This window comes from Micrasema longulum, unplaced genomic scaffold, assembly GCF_059751315.1.
Source record: "Micrasema longulum isolate JH-2025_06_02 unplaced genomic scaffold, ASM5975131v1 h1tg001601l, whole genome shotgun sequence".
Lineage (NCBI taxonomy): Eukaryota > Metazoa > Arthropoda > Insecta > Trichoptera > Brachycentridae > Micrasema > Micrasema longulum.
The window spans coordinates 75,118-95,135 of NW_028278782.1; the positions used below are offsets into that span (position 1 = coordinate 75,118).

A 20,018-nucleotide genomic window follows, 5' to 3' on the forward strand; every position below is an offset into this window, starting at 1 on the left:
ACATTTTTTATTACATAATAATGAAGAGATATGTACACAGTGTGCAATGCGGTTACTTAAACCAGCCAATGAGAGGTCATATGCCCTGTGAATCCCTAGGCTTTTATATTGCCTTCCATAAAATATTATTCACCGGTTTCACAAAGTTTTTTTTTAGAGTTTTTATATATTTTTTTAAAATTAGAGATAGTGTCCCGTCCCGGGGTGGTTGGTTTAAGGGGGCACTTTACACAGTGTACATCTTTCATCATTCTGCCTTTATTTAAATATCTACATTTCCGCAACTCGTTATTCATTCAATGTGTTTTTTTAAATCATCAACTCTGTTATATGTTGTTTACGACTCACAAACCCTTATCTCAGGTTAGGTCGAGATCTCCGCTCCACTTGCGGATGTAAATACTACAGCATCCCACCCGTAGCACTTTTATTATTTGACTACCCACCTTTGACAGAAGCTTTTCACGAAAGCTGTTGAGCTCTTCTTGAAAGTATACAAGTATAGTTGTTTGCTTTAATTTAGCATAAATTCGCCTTCTGGCTAAACACAGAAGTGGCTCGTCTGCAATTCACTTGAATTTCTTTATTTAAAGCGAAAGCCTTAAAGAAATGAAAATTTTCTTTTATATATCCGTTTACGGCAAAAGACTTTTAAATACATAATTTAATATTCTTTGAGTACAGAAAACAAAAATGCCTCGTTGAAAACCATAAATTTTATAAGTCATCAGTTATTTGTATTTATTAAACGTTCAATACAAACTAATACCACTTTCAGACAAAGGGATTTTGAGTTTTATTCAATTAAAATCTATAACCTACTTCCACTATCTATTAAAGCAATTAGTAATGAGAAAATGTTTAAAAAGGCTATAAAAAAATGGATAGTGGAGCTAGGTAGAAGTAAAATGGATTGTCTCATTCGCCCATACCTATGCTGAATCAACTGCTCCACAACTGTATGCCTTATGTTAGGTTTTTGTTGTTTTCATTGTGTGTTTTTTAATATAAATAATATAGATGTATATAAATACCTTGTTTTTAAAACTGTCTGAATATTTGTTAATTATGTTGGTTTTTTAAGTGAGTCTTCTTTGTTTATTCTCAAATGTAATTAAAAAAAAAACTAAATTGTTAAGTGTCCTCGGCACGGGAAACCCCAGTGAGGTCACATTATTTTTATTATTAATTATAGTTTGTAAGCGAAAAAATATGAATAAATAAATAAATAAATAAATAAATAAATAAATAAATAAATAAAATAAAATGTGAAGTTTTAAATTTTTTTGAAATTTCCTCTTACTTATGTCCGGATATAATGATCACAGTCTTGGATTTTGGATGCTGTCCTGTGTCTATTATTGTTTCAGTTATATTTGGTCTTTTTTATCACATTACAAACAGTTAAAAATGCTTTTTTAAAACCTTATTTGAAAGTTATTTAGGCATAAAATGTTTCGAAATATTGCTTCCATTTATCAAAATATGATACATCTTTTATTCTAAATTCATACTCCGTTAATGAAAATATTTTTAACATCTTTTGGAAAGGTCAAGTCTTTTGTTTAGTTGTATCTGGTAGTTTATTGTATAATTACAGACTCGGTTTTTTTTTAGTTTATTTGTTCAGAAAAAATATGTATAAAATTACAATAATATAATTTTAGACTTCTTTTAAATATGTTGTATTCTTGACGGATTTTTTTATTTTATTCGTTCATTTAGTATTGACTGCTCTTGTCATGTTTTTAAATTTTGTATGTAATATTGTTCTTATATATTCATAACACTTATTTTCAAGTTTTAGTTTTGTGTCTACAATGACATTTGTGTGGCAAATTTATGATTAAATTTTAATGATTCTAGTTGAAAAAGTTTAGTTACATTTAATTGTTCAGTTTTTCAAAATAGTTCTTTAGTTGGTGTTAAATAAGAGAGGTCATTGGAAAGCGTCTGGATTTTATAACAATGATTTAATTTTTAAACTATTTTTGTAAATGTATTGTTTATTACTTATGGTATAACAAGGTGTTCTAATTTTATTTGTAAAACTATCTTAATTTAATTCATTACATTACATAAACTAAGTTTGATATTTTATTTTGCTGGCATTTTAATTTTCTGTTCCCCATAGCTGTTGCTTATAACAGATGTTATTTTCTCTGTACTTGTATTTCGCATCTGAGCAATGATAGTGGCACATGGTAAAACAATTTAATTTTGATTTTAGTAAATAATTAATGGCTTTATTCTTAGCAAATATGTCAATATAACACTTTAAACATATATATATAACATACTCGAAAACTAATTTGAAAACAGCTGTTCCCAGTAAGAAAAGATTGCCTGTTATATTTGATAGATTTGAAATAGATGTTACGTTTTCATAATGAATTATCAATTGTTGGTAAGGTTTACAAAATAAAATGATATCATTTTATTAAATTGAATTTATTTTCACTATTAAATATACTTCATAGTACAATGTGACGCATTGTACTTCAATAAAATACCTATGTAGAGTTTCTACTATTTTTCAAAATCAACCTTTGTAAAATAAATCAAATTATGTCGGCCTTATGGTGTAGATGTAAGAGCGTTTTCCTACCATGTAAAAGGTCTCGGGTTCGATTCCGGATATGGTTGATATGAAATATTTATTAAAAAAGGTGTTTTTTACCAAATTTCATAGTCCCTGGACTGGCACCTGAAGCGTAAGACTTATCATCTTACCTTCATGTAACAAAAATAATTAAGATACGCTGTGATTAATGTATCAATGCAGTGCCCTATATACCTTTAGGTGCGGAAAGGGAATAATGATGATGATGAATTAAATCAATACTAACATTTTTATATTAATTTTAAATATTAATTTTTAAAATATATAGGTTTTTTTAATGTAGTTTTATTAAACTTATTAAAATATACTCTGTTCCTCAATGAATTTTTAATTGCTTAACTTATTTTAGTTCATCTATTGGATTTCTAAAAATCCTTAAAAATTGCATAAATGTATATGAAACGTTGTTTTTAATATTCTCATAATAATAATGTATTTAATTAAAATATATATTATTTGTAATATTTAAGTAAGTTCTATGATGTTTCAAGAAGGCAAAACACACTATTCACACACTCTTGTCTCATGTACATAAATTTTAAAAAAAGTATAATTTGATTCAATAATATTATTTAATTTTAAATACCCCACCAAGAATTAAATTAGAATTATACCAGTTAACTAAATTCACAATTAATACAACATGAAAACACTTTTGTGAAATTACTTATCATGAATAAATTAAGCTACCTTACATATTAATCATGAAATCCGGATGTTTGTGATTATGGCTGGAAATATGCGCCCAAACAGCAAGAAGCACGCGTGCAACCTGATTAACATATCAAATATTATGAAACGGTGAAGCGATGAATTGCAATGTATGCTGTTTGTACGGGGGGATAGCAAAGACAAATGCGAACTATCATTGAAATAATTCCGCAGAAAAATACCTTAATAATCTGATACGTTCTTAATATTATGGAGTAGGATTATACAAGATATGAAATGAAAAAAAACATTCTTCTTGGGGGACTTTAGACACCCCCCTTTGGCCCGGAAGGGTTCATTATTACAGTCTAGCACCACATTTCAAATGTTTCAATCCTTATTGTGGTAGCTTGGGCGAGAGTCAGGTTTCGATTACGTATAAAAGTTTTGAAAAGATAATGTCCAGCGTCGCATAATTCGCATTTTCAGATTAAGCTTGGTGTATCTATTACTATGAAGGCCAAGCATTTTTGAAATGTTGTGGTATTGTTGATATCATGGAAGTTACCTTAAGTAATTTAACTTTTTATTTCAGATGGAAGATGAGGGTAACCATGGCAACGACGATACTCGATGCTTCATCCTGTCAACCCTAGCTGGTCAGCACAAGTCCAAGGTGACCTGTGCCTTGTGTGAGGAGACGATGCACGTGTTCGACAGATATCCTCTTGTGGATGGAACATTCTTCCTGAGTCCTGGACAACATACTAAGGATGCTGTTGAGGTTTGTAAAAAAAAATATGTATTTAATTTATTTTTTTTACTCATTACAATTCGCGTTAAACTTCATGTTATGATGGTTTGGTCATGTAAAACGAATGGACGGCGAAAGAATGGTAAAACATGTATCTGTGACGAAACGAACGGTAACGTGAGACGAGGACGACCAAGAAAGACGTGCATAATCAAATAAACCAAAATCTTAAGTCTGGTCATGTCAAAAGCAGACAGAACCGAAAGACATGTATGACAAGATGTATAAATGTGGAAGAAGGTAGGAATGTTTGCTAAGATAGGCGTGTGTGGCAGTCCGTTCTTTCTGCCTACCCCTACGTAAAAATGGCGTGATGATAGTAGTAGTAGTAGTAAAACAATAAGCTTGTAACACAAATTAAAACAGACGATTTTGTGGAGTTGTTTTGTTTTTTTTTGTTGAGTTTTATACCATGTTCAATACTTAACCCGTGAACAAATCAAGATATACTCGTGACATTAAATATCCCATAACTTTAGCTCGTAAAGTTTATTAATGAAGCACTACTTTAAGTTATGTTTTACAAGTTAACATACATATATCATCAGTTTGTATGAATAACGCTGTTTACAACGATAACACAGACGAAATTCTGAACAAACTGCAAACAATTTGATGAAATAAACGATTTTAATGAAGCGAACATTCAGTTTAATTAAATTAGTGGCAAAACTCTCACGGTTATGTTAATAAAGCTCTTTAAATGAAGAAACTTATGGAACTTGACATTAAAGCTCATAAAAACTCTTTCACTTTATGGTTTTTGCGAACGTAAATCACATTTTTAAAATTCGTTACACGTTCAAGCACACGTTTTATGGGTGCACACTTAGTAAAATTACATTGCTTCATTTTATTTATTATTTGGACAGACCTTTTGAAGCTTTGGAAGGGGCGTGCATTAAGGTTTTATCTTTCCAAAATCCTTTTAACTTTTGAGAGCTTTTGTCTTTAAATTATAACACACATTGTTCTCCTTTAAACTGGTACTGGCGTGACTTTTCTGAACTATTAAATACTATAATGCCCACAGTTTTACTACACACATACCTAAATGCCGTTTTATAATTTATTTAGATACGAAATTGATATTTGTTTTATATTTACTTATTTGAGAATAAAGTTTTTTTTTAAAAACACAAACAAACCATCACGTCGTTTCCCCGTAGGGGCAGGCAGGGATACATCGTGAATCTCACGTACCTTTATAAATTTAGTAGGTGCAGTGAATTTTTATCTTTAATTTGTTAAAAGATTGCTTAAAATAATAAAAATATTTATATATGATAAAAAATACTTTTTCAGCTCTCTCCTCTAAAGTTTGAAACAGATTAGCAGATAGAGCATTTAACGTACCCTACGTTGAAATATTCTATTGTAAAATACATTAAACAAAACAAAAAATCAAATCAACCATTCTGGGAATCGCACCCAAGACTTTTTGCAAGGTAGGCAAGGGCGCTGATCGCCCCTGACCACGAGGTGAACAAAATGTTGGAATTAACTTAATAAAAGCGGCTTTACAACAATTTTATTTTTAACATTTTCATTTTAGACATTTTCAAACAAACATATTTATAAGATTATTAATAATAGCAATCGCAACATTTTTGCCATAAGTATTAAAGTTCTTTTTTGCATGCAGGTTTAAATTAAGACATTAAGTAAGTATATTATCCAAAGATAACATAAATGATAAAAATTGTAAGTCAAAATATCACAAAGTAAAGCTGGATATTACTTTTAAGAAATTCTATCAAGAAATGAATTGGTTTATGTTCTGCTACTTCTTACCATAATGTTTTGCTTGTGAAATAGAACTAGAATCCTGAACCTAGTCTTTTCAACTCGATAGCTGCTCTCAGTTAAAACTCCTAATAAAAATGAAATCGGGTGCAGAAACAGCCACCTCGTAGTTGGGTGGTTGGAACAATAGCTTACCATTCTTGAGATTCCGGGTTCGATTCCCCGATATTATTTAAAGCACAGTTATCTTTTTTTTTTTTTAACTTGTGATCCTTGCATCCCTTTGCCATATATCTTACTAAAACGGTACCTGCCTCTTGGTAATGTTCCAATTGACGTCCGGTTTTCATCCAACTGTAACTGGTTTGATCGTGAGTCTTTACTGTTATCGGCGAAAACTCGTTTCGGACTTTTTATCCCAGATCTCAGCTAGTTCCTGGATGTGCTAGAAACTTCCAAATTGCTTCTGGAAGGCGGATTTTTTACACGTTTTACAAATGGTTTCAAAATCCATTAGTAAAAATTCAGTACCCCTAAACGTAAGAAATTTTCTTGAAATAAAGTTTTGTGTTTTTTTTAATATGATTATAATCAATATACCTAGTAGGTGAAAAAAGAATATAAATTGATAAAAAAATGAATATTGAAAAAATAAGAAGATAATATACCTCAGAGGCAGACGAATTCAAATCCTGAATTTGACGAAATTACATTTCGATTTTTGCATCCATTTTATGATCATATCCATTGGTTTTGAAAAAATTTCTTATAATGAAAGAATCACTGTATGAAGATACTGAAAATACAAATGAATGCCATAAATTATTAGAAATCACTCAGAGAAAGTAGATTTTTGAGGCTTTTTTGAACCTTTGACGTTAGGATTTGCATCCGTCTGCCTTTAAGGTTCAGATTCAAAACTCACTTTTAAATAGAGCAAACACTATAAAAAAAAAACAATAAAAAAACATTATAAAGCGTTCAGTTTTAATTTTGGAAATTCAATAATTAATTGTAAACGTCCTCTGCGAGTTGACTGTCATCGTACAGCATTTAAAAAATCAAAATATTATTTCAAATAATTTATCAGTTTTCACTGTTGAAAACACTTAAATTTTGTGCTAATACGATCACATTTCAGACAATACAATAGTAAAATCCTGTGTAGTGTAGTAAAATTGATTAGATTATTTTTTTGTATATTTTTGTTGCCAGGAGTACATGGCGTTAACTCAGTTCGTTGTACTTGTCAACAGGTAAAGGTCGAGGGCCGGACTCAGTACTTGACTTGCGTGTGTATGGGCTGCCTGGAGCGCTGCCCTCCCGAGCGCGCCATCCGCTGCAGATTCTGCGGCCAGAAGTGGGACGGATCTTCCCTGGTACTTGGGACCATGTACTCCTACGACATCTTCATGGCTACTCCGTGCTGCTCTGAGAGGCTGAAGGTAATTACAAAAATCAATTTGTCACAATATACGACGAAAAACTGTTCTGCTTTCAGTCTCGTAATTCATAAAATAGTGAAATAAATTTGCGATTGTTGTGTTTTTCAATTGCTTGGAAAAAGAAAAAAAAAAGGGGGCTTGTCGAAGCACCTCGACACAGCATGCAATATCCATATAAGCTTTACACGCCAGATGGCTTTCCAATACACTACTCCGCAACACTCGAGAACTATGTAAAGTATTGTGCGAATTAATGGAATAAAATTCCTTGTAATCATAAAAAACATTTTCAGTTACAGGTGACGTACAGTCATAAAATATTTATTAGGATGTGTGTCCTCCCTTTGCTTTTATAATAGCCTGAACAAGTTTTGGCATGGAATCAATTAAATTTCGGCAATTTTCTTTTATTCTGTCATCTCGAAACCACATCTGAATAACAGCTTCTATCATCTTTACCTTGGTGGTGCAGCCCAATTTTCGTATCCTAAGTTTACAAATCACTCACAAATTTTAGGGTCAGGTAAATTTTTAGGCCAGTCTAAAAGAGTTATCTTTTTATCATTGAAATACTTAAGCATAAACTTCGATACGTGACAAGGAGCTGAGTCCCGTTGAAATACAGCCCCACCATTAGGACAACATTTAATCAGTTGTGTACTCATGTGCTGCTCCAATAGAGCTTTATACTTTAGGATATTTATCATTCCTTCTATTGGTATCAACTATTTGGTCCCAATATATAAATAACAGCCCCAAAACATCTCATTTACAGGATATTTCAGCGTTTGGTCAATTTGAGCCACATTAAGTTTTTCGTCCCCACTTTTTCTAACAAATTTTTGGCGATATCCCTGCACGAGAAAGTGAGTCTCATCTGAAAACAGCACCTTCTTCCAGTCTTCTACAGTTCATTTGGTATATTTTGCTTCATCATACGTGCCGTCAGAAGTTGTTTTTTTTGTGGTCGAATTGCTTTTCTTTCAGATTCAAGTCAATTCAGTCATGTATCATCACCACAGTGGCTGCCAAATCTTTTTGAAGCTCGTAACTGGTTTTTCTGGGGTTTAACTTACTATTTCTGATTAAAGATATTTCATCTCGGACACTAGTTTTCTGGTTTCTTCCACATTTCCCAATTCTCTCTGCTTCAATTGACCCTGTTTCTCTTATCTGCCTAATAATCTTGCTAACTGCTTTTGACTCACTTAACATTCATTTGCAATCCCCTTCTGAGTTGAGTGGAAAACTACTCTAATTCGTACAATACTGCAATCCTTCGTTTAGGTGACGACATACCCGAGGCCGCTTAACCTACAATCCTACAAAGCTTTTTTAATGGTTATATCGGAGTGTAATGTGCGTGTTTACTCTTTGTCCACAGTGCAACAGTTGCTACAAGCCTCTACTCCATCCCCAGCAGCGGCTGAACTTCTACTCCGACTACAGCCACCCTGTGGCTTGCCCCCACTGCCGTTCTATGGACACGCACTTCGTGAAGCCGCTGGCCTACTGCTTCACCAAGCAGCCCTTCCCGCTGTACCAACAGTGGCCATAACACGCGGCCCGCCCGGCGGAGCCCGCGCCCCGCCCGGCCTTGACGCCCTCGCCGCTGTCCTCCGCCACCGCCTCCCCGTGTAGCCCCCCGGCGCCCCCGAGAGCTCTGCGCCCCGTGGTTAACACGTCTATGGCGCCCAAGACACGCAGCATGTTCGATTTTGCCAAAACTGACCTGGAAAACAAAGACGCGAAGATACGTTCGCCCACGTCCATCGCGGATTCTTTCTCTCTTCTGAACCTGAACTGCGGGGACAAGTACTCGCTCAATAACTCCATTTGGTCTAAGGCGAGCGAGAAGTATTTCGGACAGAGCAACTCTCTGCTGAAGCTGGGGTGGGAGGAGTTGGGCCATCGCTCTCTGGAGCCACTCCTGGCGCCCCGCCCCATCGCGCCGGCCAACCCCGCGCCGGAAACCTGCATGCAGCTCTTTTCCAACGAATTTATCCACTACCTAAACCAAATTGCTTAAGTGGACGAATTCGTTAACATGGATTTCTCGTTTCTTCTTCCCAAATAATGCTACAGGATTGAGAGAAAGTTTTTTGAAGAAATAAAGTTAATTTGCTGTAAATATAAAAAGCTTTCTCTGTAAATTGAATTTTGAATCCTCATTGTACGAAATTCGTGTCCTTTATCAAACTGTTTAATATTATAAAATTGTTGGTGTTTATTACCTAATTTTAATTTTCTTCTTAACATGTTTTCTTCGTTGTTACATAATAATAATTCGGTTACATTCGTAAAACAGTTATTTAGTTTGAATCTTTAGACAAAGTAGAATTTTATGTAACAGAAAATTCGCATTTCTTTTATAATAGCAAAATTACGGAGTGATGTTCTATTCCAGATTAAATTAGCGTTTTGTGTAAAATTATTTATAATCAAAAGCATTTTAATCATTTTAGTCAAATCTATGGAATAAATGTAAAAATGTTGCATTTTATTTGTTTTCGTTATTATTTTTTAATGAAATATTTGTAAATTATATGTATATGTTCTTTATGAGAAAATTCTCGCAGTGAAATCACTTTCATTTCTGTTATATTTTATATCATATTATGTACTGTTGTGTGGTTGTAGAAATAAGATTAATTATAACCTTGTGGTAACAGTTGGGGAACCTAAATCACGTTAATTAGTTCAATTTTGTGTTATAGTTCGCGTCACCTTTAACTATTTCTCCGCTTCGGTAAGTATAATATAGATTTACTCACTATTTCTACATTTTTAGGTGTATATTTTGTACTCCCCAACCACTGTTCATCACTAGCTGTATGGTGATAATAAGTAAAATTAGAAGGTTCGAGCACAAGATGTTACCCCTAGAACGTTAGGTAAAGTACGGACCTTTCGATAAGTCCCCACTTACTATTCTCTAGGTAACTAGTGTTAAGATCAGATTCTGAAGTCAGCAGAGTAGCCTAGATTTTATATAAATGTTTAAACTTTGGAAAATATTATTAAATTCGGATTACGTAATTTGCGGTTATAACTTTTGTATGAATTTAAAATTAAGATTTAACTATAAGTTTTTGTATTGATCGTACTATTAAGAATTTTCTTAACGTGTTTTTTATTAAAGTAATCTTTAGATGCAGTGTGATTTAAAGTGATATGAAACGTAATATTACAATTGTGTTAGTGTCGAAGATAGAGTGACGAATTATTTATGTATGCAATGGATGCAAAGTATGCGGGGACAGGGAATGCCAAATAAAATTACAGTCCTAAAATATTCTCATACTTTAATATAACTTTTTATACGAAAATCTGTATTTTCTGTCAAAATTAACAATCGTATTTAGGGTAAGGAAATGTTGAAGACTTTTCGAGATACAAAATAATACGAGTCATTCTTTTTGTGGTCGTTATGATTAGCACATTTTTGTTTCGGTTTGAGTCGAAGATACTTTTTGTAAAATACCACGGTGAGAAATCGAACAGCGAATTTTCATGAAACGTGGCTCCTAACAGCACCTAACTTATACCAAATCAATGTTTCATACTGAAGTATTTACAACTTAAACTTTAAATCGGAGCTAATCATGTTATAACGTTACAAAAATGTAGATTATCCATCTATTGTGTAAATACGTTTTTTTATGTCCGTTACTTTTTTCTTACCAGCGATGATATTTCGATGTAGATAGGTATATACGAGTAAATATTTTATGAAGGAAGTTCTCTATTTCGTTCTCAAAACGTATATTTTCAAAATAACCAAAATAATTCCAAAATCGTTGTACCTATTTACAAAAAACGTGCATTTTCCTTTGAAAATTGTGTAATGCTCATAGATTTCTTTTATTTAACTATCTTATATTCGTGTGTCATTAAAATGTATGTAACTAAGCAATGAAAGGGAAAATTAGCGATTCCGTTAATCTTGAATCCTTTGCATAATCAGATAAATAACATCAACCCTCCACACTATTTTAACATGTTTGGTTTCCAATATCTCCTTAAATAAATGTTGGTTCTATATTATCTAAGCTGTTATGAATATAATTCTATTTATCGGGAATAGAAGTTTATTAATGTTTAGTCTGTATATTATAATAACAAAAAAGTGTTAATATTTTAAAAGAAATTTAATAACAGAGTACATCTGATGAATATGTCGTACAAATGAAATATTTCTATTATACTGTATTTATAACATGTGGAGGGTTTGATTTTTAATATATGATTTTTAGAAAGACGTCATATCATCGTAATTATTTAGTAGATTTTCTAAATAGTATACTTTTTTTATTAAAAGGTACTATAAATCTTAGTGTCCAATACAAAGCCCTCACTAATCCTTGGACAAACCAGTAGCCATCATAAAATAATTACGTCATGTAAATAAGTGATAATTATATTTATTAATAGTCAAATTGCACTTTATGTAAAGCTAATTAACAAAACCCTTGCAAATATTTAATTAAATACCTGCATTTACCTCAATTTAATAAATAGCTATTATACGCACTGAAATGATTATGAATGGAAAATTGGGTTACAAAAAATACAAAAGCCAAACTTACCTCTTTCATAAAATTCTATCGAAAAAGCGTTTTCCAAAAATGATCTTCCATCAATAGGCAATAAAGACTTTATATAAATTTTAACTATTTGAAATAGTAACGCGGTGTCAAAATGTAGTGTTTTTACCAATTTCTTTCTTTTCATAGAATTAGTGGAGAAAAATTCAAATGAAATGCATTTTGTTTTTTTTAATTCGCTTCTTTTGACACCGTATCCATTTGTACAATATAAATATCTACAGAAACGACGTAGACCTCTTTTAACAATTACTCATATAAAATTATCCAAAAGATTTCTATAGATTTTAATGTTTAATAATGACTCTTTCTTGTTACTAAAGTAAAATTATTTTATTCGCTACGTAAAAATCACATTTATATTGTACAAACTGTTTTTTTTTATATTGGACTGTTTCATTTTGAAAAATTAGTTTTTTTTTAACAAAAAATGGAGTCCAGATACTTTAATAGTGAACTCATATTTACATACAAATCTAAGCATTTATAGCAAATAATAAAACTTTTCATAGGAACATGCCTTTGAAATTTCGAAATTTAATGTACAAAAAAGGAAAACTCACCATACAATAATATACATAACGGTTTTTCATTTTTAGTTAAAGAAGTTTTTTTTACTTCCAAATTGTTTATTTTTCATGTTTAAGAACTCTTTTCCGTTATCATAATTTAATTTTTAAATCCAAAATGAAAACCTTTATCAAAAAGTAGAAAAAATATTACTACATATATAATTTGAAAATTTTCCGTTTTTATATTTATCAATGAGTCATTTTCATCTTTAGCGAAGTTTATTAGTAATTTTTATTTTAGTAAAATTTAATAAGATGTTGACACGGTGTAAATTATTTTGCACATAATATTATATGTTATATCTTTAATTATATTTACTAATTTATCATCAATATTTTATTTCTAACCGTGATGGGTGTAGTCTAGAAAATCGCTTAAAGTACAAAAATTAGTTACTTTTGCAAATTCTATAAAATAAAGATATCATACCTATTATAATTGTTGAAGGAGAATGTATAAGAAATCCAACGTTTTGTAGATTCAATTAAAACAAATATTGAGATTCACACTTTGCTTAGAAAAACTATACACCTGTATTATGCTTCACTCATATCTGGCAATTAGATTATTAAACTTTAACCAAATTCTTTGAAATCTATGTTTCATTGTTTTTGAAATATAAATATGAATTAATTTATCATACAACCGTTAATTCGTTATTCTTTCATTTAAAAATATTATTTTTTTGTGTTTTTAAAGCTCTTAGGTATATCAACAGTACGCAACAGCTTATAACTCTTAACTATGAGATTTATAAAAAATGTGTAGATTTTAGTACATTTTCAGAGGCTTTTCTAGTTTTGACGAATGAATGCTGAATGACTGCCGTTTTTATTATTTGAATATCTTCTCAATATGAACATGTACCGTTTATTTCAATCTCTTTGCTTTCATATATGTATTTCTAAGCGTAAGTAATTACTCCGTATCAATTATTGTATGTTGTATCATAACCCATCTTGCTGTGGTTTTTTGTGTTGATAAGCGATATAACGTATGAAAAGGGAAGATGAAAGAAGCTGGTAAGAGGAACAATGAACGAAATGTGGACATTTAATTTAGTACGTAATCGATAAAATAACTTTCGTAACAACTTAAATTCGATAACATCTTGCTTGTAACGTATCTCGAAATTTAAACGCAATGGTACTATTTAGAACCTATTTTTAGTATACGGAAAATTAACTTAGATTAGTGTCTGATACATCATACAGTATAATATATATATATTTTGATACGCAATTTTCCGATAGTTTGTAAAGGGGGCAAGGTCGAATGGGCTTATAATATTGGTGATATATACAGAGAGGTTTGACTTTTATGTGCCTTCACCATGAATAATTCAATCTCGCACAAAATTTGGATAATACATACGTACATTAAAAAAAAAAAAATTCGTCTGATAAAGTAAGCAATCGGTGATTTAATGGCATTTTAAATATTTTGCAATAAATAAAAGTACATTTAACAATCATTAATTTTTAAATAAACCATTTTCTACCATTCAGTAATAATGAAACGTGTTAATTAACCCTTCGCATTTGTCGTTGAGCTCAATTTTGAATGTAGTACTGATTATAAAAAAATACCTCATTACGTAAAACTTTCTACCTACAAACCGTTTATTCGATATAAATCGTAAATTTAAGTTAACCCAAAGGACTGTTAGCGCAATGAATTGCGAATTTAAAGGACTTTGATGGTTTATTAGAGATGAGCAATCCTCAATAATCTAAATGTGAGTAGCATTAAGTTAAGCAAATAGTCGACCGAACCCCCGAGCTTACTGTAGTTTAACAATTGGCCTTTTTGAACGATGGATCGTTCAATGTTCGTGAATATATTATTGACTAAGCAATCAATATTTTACCATAAATCTTTTCAATACTTAACACATAAACTTTAACATTATTCTTACTCGATAAGACATTTTGTATTTGGCGTAAGTTTTTTTAACATAAAATAAAAAAATAAAAAAGAATAACATTAATAAAATTTCAAGGCTGTTTATACTGCGTAAGATTGAAAATGTTAAATTTTGTATCGATTGTGACGTAACTAAAAATACGAAAAAAGTGATCTGGATAACGTCTGTGTTAAATTAAACAATAAGATCATCAATAATATGAATAACCATTGCAACAATCGATTATTTCCTAAAACTTGGGAGTTTAGTCAACCGTTCCCCCGACGTGCGACGCACGACGGTGGCAATGAAATTTGTCTGTCGGACATTACAAGCTCTATATATTTTTCAAAACTGAAAATTTAAGTTTATTGCGGCCACTGAAATCAAAATGTGATTTAACTGATAAATCGGAAACATAATCTTAAAAGTAATTTTGTAAAATGAAAACGCGGAGTGCATCAGGGTAAGGATGTTGAGTAGCATACTTTTATACGATATTTGTGTAACTTAAAAGTGCATTTCTTTTGTATTGATTACTTAAAGTAAGATCAATTTCTTAATGTAAGTAGGTGTCCATATGCTGTAATGTTTTCGGGTTTCGAAAAACAATTAAAATCGTGTATCCAAAAGCGATAATTAATTATTAACAAATGTAGTTTAACATTTTCATATTAAATGTTATTAATAATGTTAGATTAAGTGATCAATTGGGTCTTAACGACTATATTAACGTAACGTGTTTTTTTCAATTTGTCCAAAGATAAGGTTTCCAAAAATACGGGAAATTCGTAAAAAAATCCTTTTGACTTTCTAAAGCGTAAAACTTCAATTAAATGAAACAATTTATAAATTTCCAATCTATTTCTTCATCTTAATCAGTTTTTTGATAAAGTTTTCTAAACCATAATATAGTATCCACTTGAGGTTTAAGATGTGTCTATATGTATTTACTATGAACAGAATTCGTTTAGTTATTAAAGTGGTGTGAATGTTTTGTTCCGTAAAGCTGTCTGTAGTGTTTCCATATTTAAATCTTTATAAGTATCTCTAGGATAAAATAATTTAGAATTCTGAGTGAATTTCGAGTGAAAGTATTTGGAGGCCCGATGAAAAATATTGGCTTATATTATATTATAACAACTCGTAAACTTAAATCGATCGATTTCTAAAATAAGGCTTGAACTATAATCGCTTTTTGGTATTGTCTATTGTTTATTGTTAACAGCCGAGTTAATGGAATTTCAACAAAGTTCTCAATATATGTAATGCAGACTATTAAATTACAAGAATTGCCAAATGAACCTTAATGAAAATATTACATACATAAAAAAGTCATGTTTGCGCGCTCCTCTTGCGTTGAATAAACCTTAGCATTATTTTTTCTGAAATCTTATTTTCAAATTGTGGCAATGAAGGGAAATATTATAGTACAACAAAGGTCGAAGAAGATTGTATAAAGATTGTGAAAAGTGTTTGAAACGAATATATTGTTGAAATCATCCAAAATGTTTACTGTTTTCGCTGTGTATTTTTTTCATGTAAATTGTGTATGGAATCGTTGTGTATATTTGATTGGAGGTGATTTGCTTAAAACGAGTTTAAAAGTAAAAAGCTCATTTTGCTATCGATAAAATATCAAAAGATCTAGATTTGGATGTGAATTTTAAAGTTTCTTGTTAATTTTGAACCCGTTTTATTCAAGTCGTCAGGGGAGATATTCCAAACACTCTCGCGGCCGTAGAAAAAGCTCATAAAAGCTCGCGTATTTTTAAAGTAAATACGCGTAATAAAAGTGTTTTTTACGGGGGCAAGAGCGGTTTAGAATAGCACCGCAGGAGTTGTATAATATAGCTCACTGAAGTGAGTGACAGAGCACGAAGTACACTAGGATTAACAGAGAAATGAATCGGTTGTATTTTGCTATATGTAACTTACGAATAAGCTATGATAACTATATTTTTATAATATATTGATGTCAATGCAAATGGAATTGAATATGGTAAAAAAGTTCGGTTATGAAAACCACTACGAGAGGGTATTTTTAAAGCGAATATTTCTAAAGATTATTTCAGAGTTGGATATTTTGAACAATGGTAATACGCGTGGGCCACCTTTTGTAAAATCGATATTTTTCTTCGCTACGCGGAAATGTTGCGAGATGGAAAGAAATTAAAATGTTATATTTCATTGGCGAATTTGTTATTTTGTAATGGTAAGCCTGGGAATAGAACGTAAGGTTTAAAGTAAGAAAGGTTTCGAAATTTTAACGACGGAAAGATTAGAATAACGCGAGGGAATTAGCAAGTAAGTTCGCTCTTAAAGAGCTTTCGCAGTTAGTTTAGGCTTAATGTTTTTTATACCAGCTTGGTGTTGTGACATACTAATTAACGAAACTTAAGTAACTTTACACGCATTATTTTATATGACTAAATCAGCGATACGCGTAAACGAGCTGTGTAGTGGGTAAATATTATTATTTGGGGCGTCCGCGTTCTAGCCTCTTCGACCAGCTGCTGTTGTATCTGGTCGAGAGTTTAGCGAGCCTTCAATGCCTAGATCTATTTACGGGCGACTCGGTCGATTTGCATCGCCTGCATTTTTCCGAACCTCCCGAGGGTCTTCTGTAAACGCGGATTCCTTCTGTTCTGTCTCTTCTCTCCTTTCTCTGTGACGCTGGCTCATCCGACTGTTAGGTCACTTCCTTTCCCTCTTTCCCCAGAAACAGCGCCTTCGCTCCTCGTCGGTTGTGTTCGGTTGGTTTGATATTTGATTAAACCCTTACTATTATCGAAACAATCTAATACAAATAATTGAACAATGGTTGACTTATGTGACTTACGTTCAAATAAATAATCCACATCGGAAAAAATAGGACAGTTCAATGGTTACAAAGTAGATCGTTAATATTTATACTGAAATATCTCTGTGAACTACTTATATATGAGCCATATTGTAAAATTAATTATTCCGCCTCCTTTTGCATTTGTAAATAGGAAAGGAATATAAAATGGATTACTAGTCGCTTCCCTTTTATACATCTCCTCAAGTACAAATGAATTTATCTTGTTATTTAGTCCAATTTCGTTTTTTTTGTTTATTGTTAATAAGTGAATGAGATACATCTTACACTTTGCGACAAGGAAATACAAATCGTTTTATTTGTTTAAGTGTTCCAGGGAACTAGTTACTAGGGCTGTTGAGTAGCTAATTCTGTATAAAGCCGCTATGTTGAATGCAGTCAGCTTTTCTCGAATACTTAACTCTATTGTTCCGAAACGTATCCGATTATTATTTCAATAATTGTGTTTGTAAATTATTCAGTGTTATTTTGAATGCGAAAAGAGCTGACTGACCCGCAATGAATGCTTATTTTGTTTAAGTAATTAAAACATTTCATTCTTACTGTTACATCTGATGTACGGAAAACACTTTTAAATCAACAAATTACAACAGGGATGAAGAATACCTTAAAAAATGGAATATGGAAGTCTGGGCATTTACACGGATTACGACCTGTCATTGATTTTTAAATCAGTTTATTTTGTATTTTTATTGAGTACAATGTCAATTATTCTATTGTTTATGACTACATGATTAAACACTGAAAATTAAGCAAAAATCATTGCTGCTTATGTTATATTAATTTTTTTTATTTAATAAGATGATTACCTTCTTTTTTTATAATTTAAGTTGATTTAAAAGTGTTTTCTTACGAAGAAATTATAAATTAATAATTTTTATATTTAATGTACATTTTATTTTACCCCAGTTATTTTAATGTAAATGAAATATCTAATGATAAATTAACTTAATTAATTTTCTTTGTCTACTGTTCTATTTCGCTTTTTAGACTAAAAGTAAGCAAATCTGGTCATCGGCCTCAAAGGACTCGTGTCTGAATATATCCTTATTTTTTAAGTAATTATTGTTTCCTTGAGTTTTGTTAAGTTCCAATTAATGTTATTACTGATTTAACACCTTTATTTTCAAGTGGAGTGGAACTTTTTTTGTTATAAGTATAAAAAATACTAGAACAGTATATTAAAAAACAAAATAATATTGTTAAAGTTAATAATTTATGAAGATTTCTCTCACCCCAGGCCAATATTTTTAAAACAAGAGAAAAATATTCTCATTGTATTTATGAAATTTAAACATTTATCGTTTTTTCAGCAAAAATAAAATTATTTCCGTACATGGCTGTTATGCCACTCCACTTTTAAAGAATTTTATTTTCTGACTAATGAATTTTGCAATTGCCTTGTGAGAAAAAAAAACCTTATAATGTCAGTGTTTATTATTAAATTTATTGTTTGACAATTGATTTATTGTATCTCAAAGGCAATTGAAATAATTATTCATTCATTTTTGGCTTTACCCTAACAACTTCTTAAGCATTTAACATCAAACTATGGCTTCATTAAACGTAGGTACGCAATTATTAAAATTGAATTAAATTTGGTAAATAAACGCCTTTACCTACTACACAAAGGAATCTTTTTTGTAATAATGATCATAACTATCATGTGTAATTAACTTTTTAAAAATAAATATTACTATTACCTTTATTATATATGATATAATTTGCCCATAAATGATAGTGGGAATAAATTATTAAAAATACTATTGTTGTTTTCTTTACTGTCCGATGCATCCATCCTAATAAATGTGTTCCTTCTACTCGTATGCATATTTTAGTAGTTGGCTGTTAAAAATCATACATACTATATTATACAAGATATATTTTTATCAAGAGGAGTATTTTTTCAAAACACGACTCTAAAGCATCTTGCCAAATTTCCTGTCAATAATATTTTACATAATACCCATGCATTTGCATCGGTATTAAGTAAAGTAAATAATAAATACTAGAAATAAACAATGTTTTATTTAGATAAGGGTGAAGTTAGTAGGGTGAAGACGTTTACGTCATACACGAGGTTTTGGGTTCAATTCCCGGTGATATCACTATGATAACTGTGTTTTTTTTAGCCTAGTTATGTGGTGTTGATCCATCACTATTGGCTTATTTAATACAAATCATACTAATAATTAATAAACAAAACGTAACAAGTCACTTTGTATAAAAATGGTAGCATACAACTGCGGAAAATCAAAAAGACAGTATTAATTGGTAGGTATGTCAAAAATAAGATATGGAATTTGCAATTTTACTATGAATGCTTACATTTATATATTTAAATTTGAACAATTTGAATTATTATTTGACAACATGGAATGAATCATAAAGGTATACGAATTTTCCAGACTAATATTGGACTAAGTAGAAAAATGATGCACGCGATGCAAACCCTACTTTTCTACGGAGTCTATTGACAATGAAACGGAGAATTTTTTCGAATCTTCAATAAAATAAATAAAAAAATCATCTTACAAAAATATTTCATTTATGATGCTGATCCGAACTTAAAAATTGAGAGCTTATCTTCAAACATCTGAGTTTTTGTTTCCGCGAGAAGGAACCTTATGACAGCGTGCACCTTGCACTTAGTGGGATTTCTTATAGACATCTTTCACAGAAACGACCACTATGAGGCAAGTTTTGGTACTAACGAAAGTCGCTGGTGCTCGTTGTGTTCAAGAGACCCCCACTATCAATCCGTCTTGCCAACTTTTGGAAAAAAAATCT

The 20,018-nt window shown here is 31.1% G+C and overlaps 1 protein-coding gene across 1 annotated transcript; it reads left to right on the forward strand.

Moving 5' to 3' along the window:
- Positions 1-2,389: 2,389 nt before the first annotated feature.
- Positions 2,390-9,781, forward strand: heca (hdc homolog, cell cycle regulator). Its single transcript, XM_088236746.1, has 4 exons — positions 2,390-2,407; positions 3,870-4,058; positions 7,091-7,279; positions 8,664-9,781. Exons 1-4 carry the CDS (start codon positions 2,390-2,392, stop codon positions 8,835-8,837), a joined length of 570 nt encoding a protein of 189 aa, XP_088092872.1. The 3' UTR covers positions 8,838-9,781.
- The last annotated feature ends 10,237 nt before the right edge of the window (positions 9,782-20,018 follow it).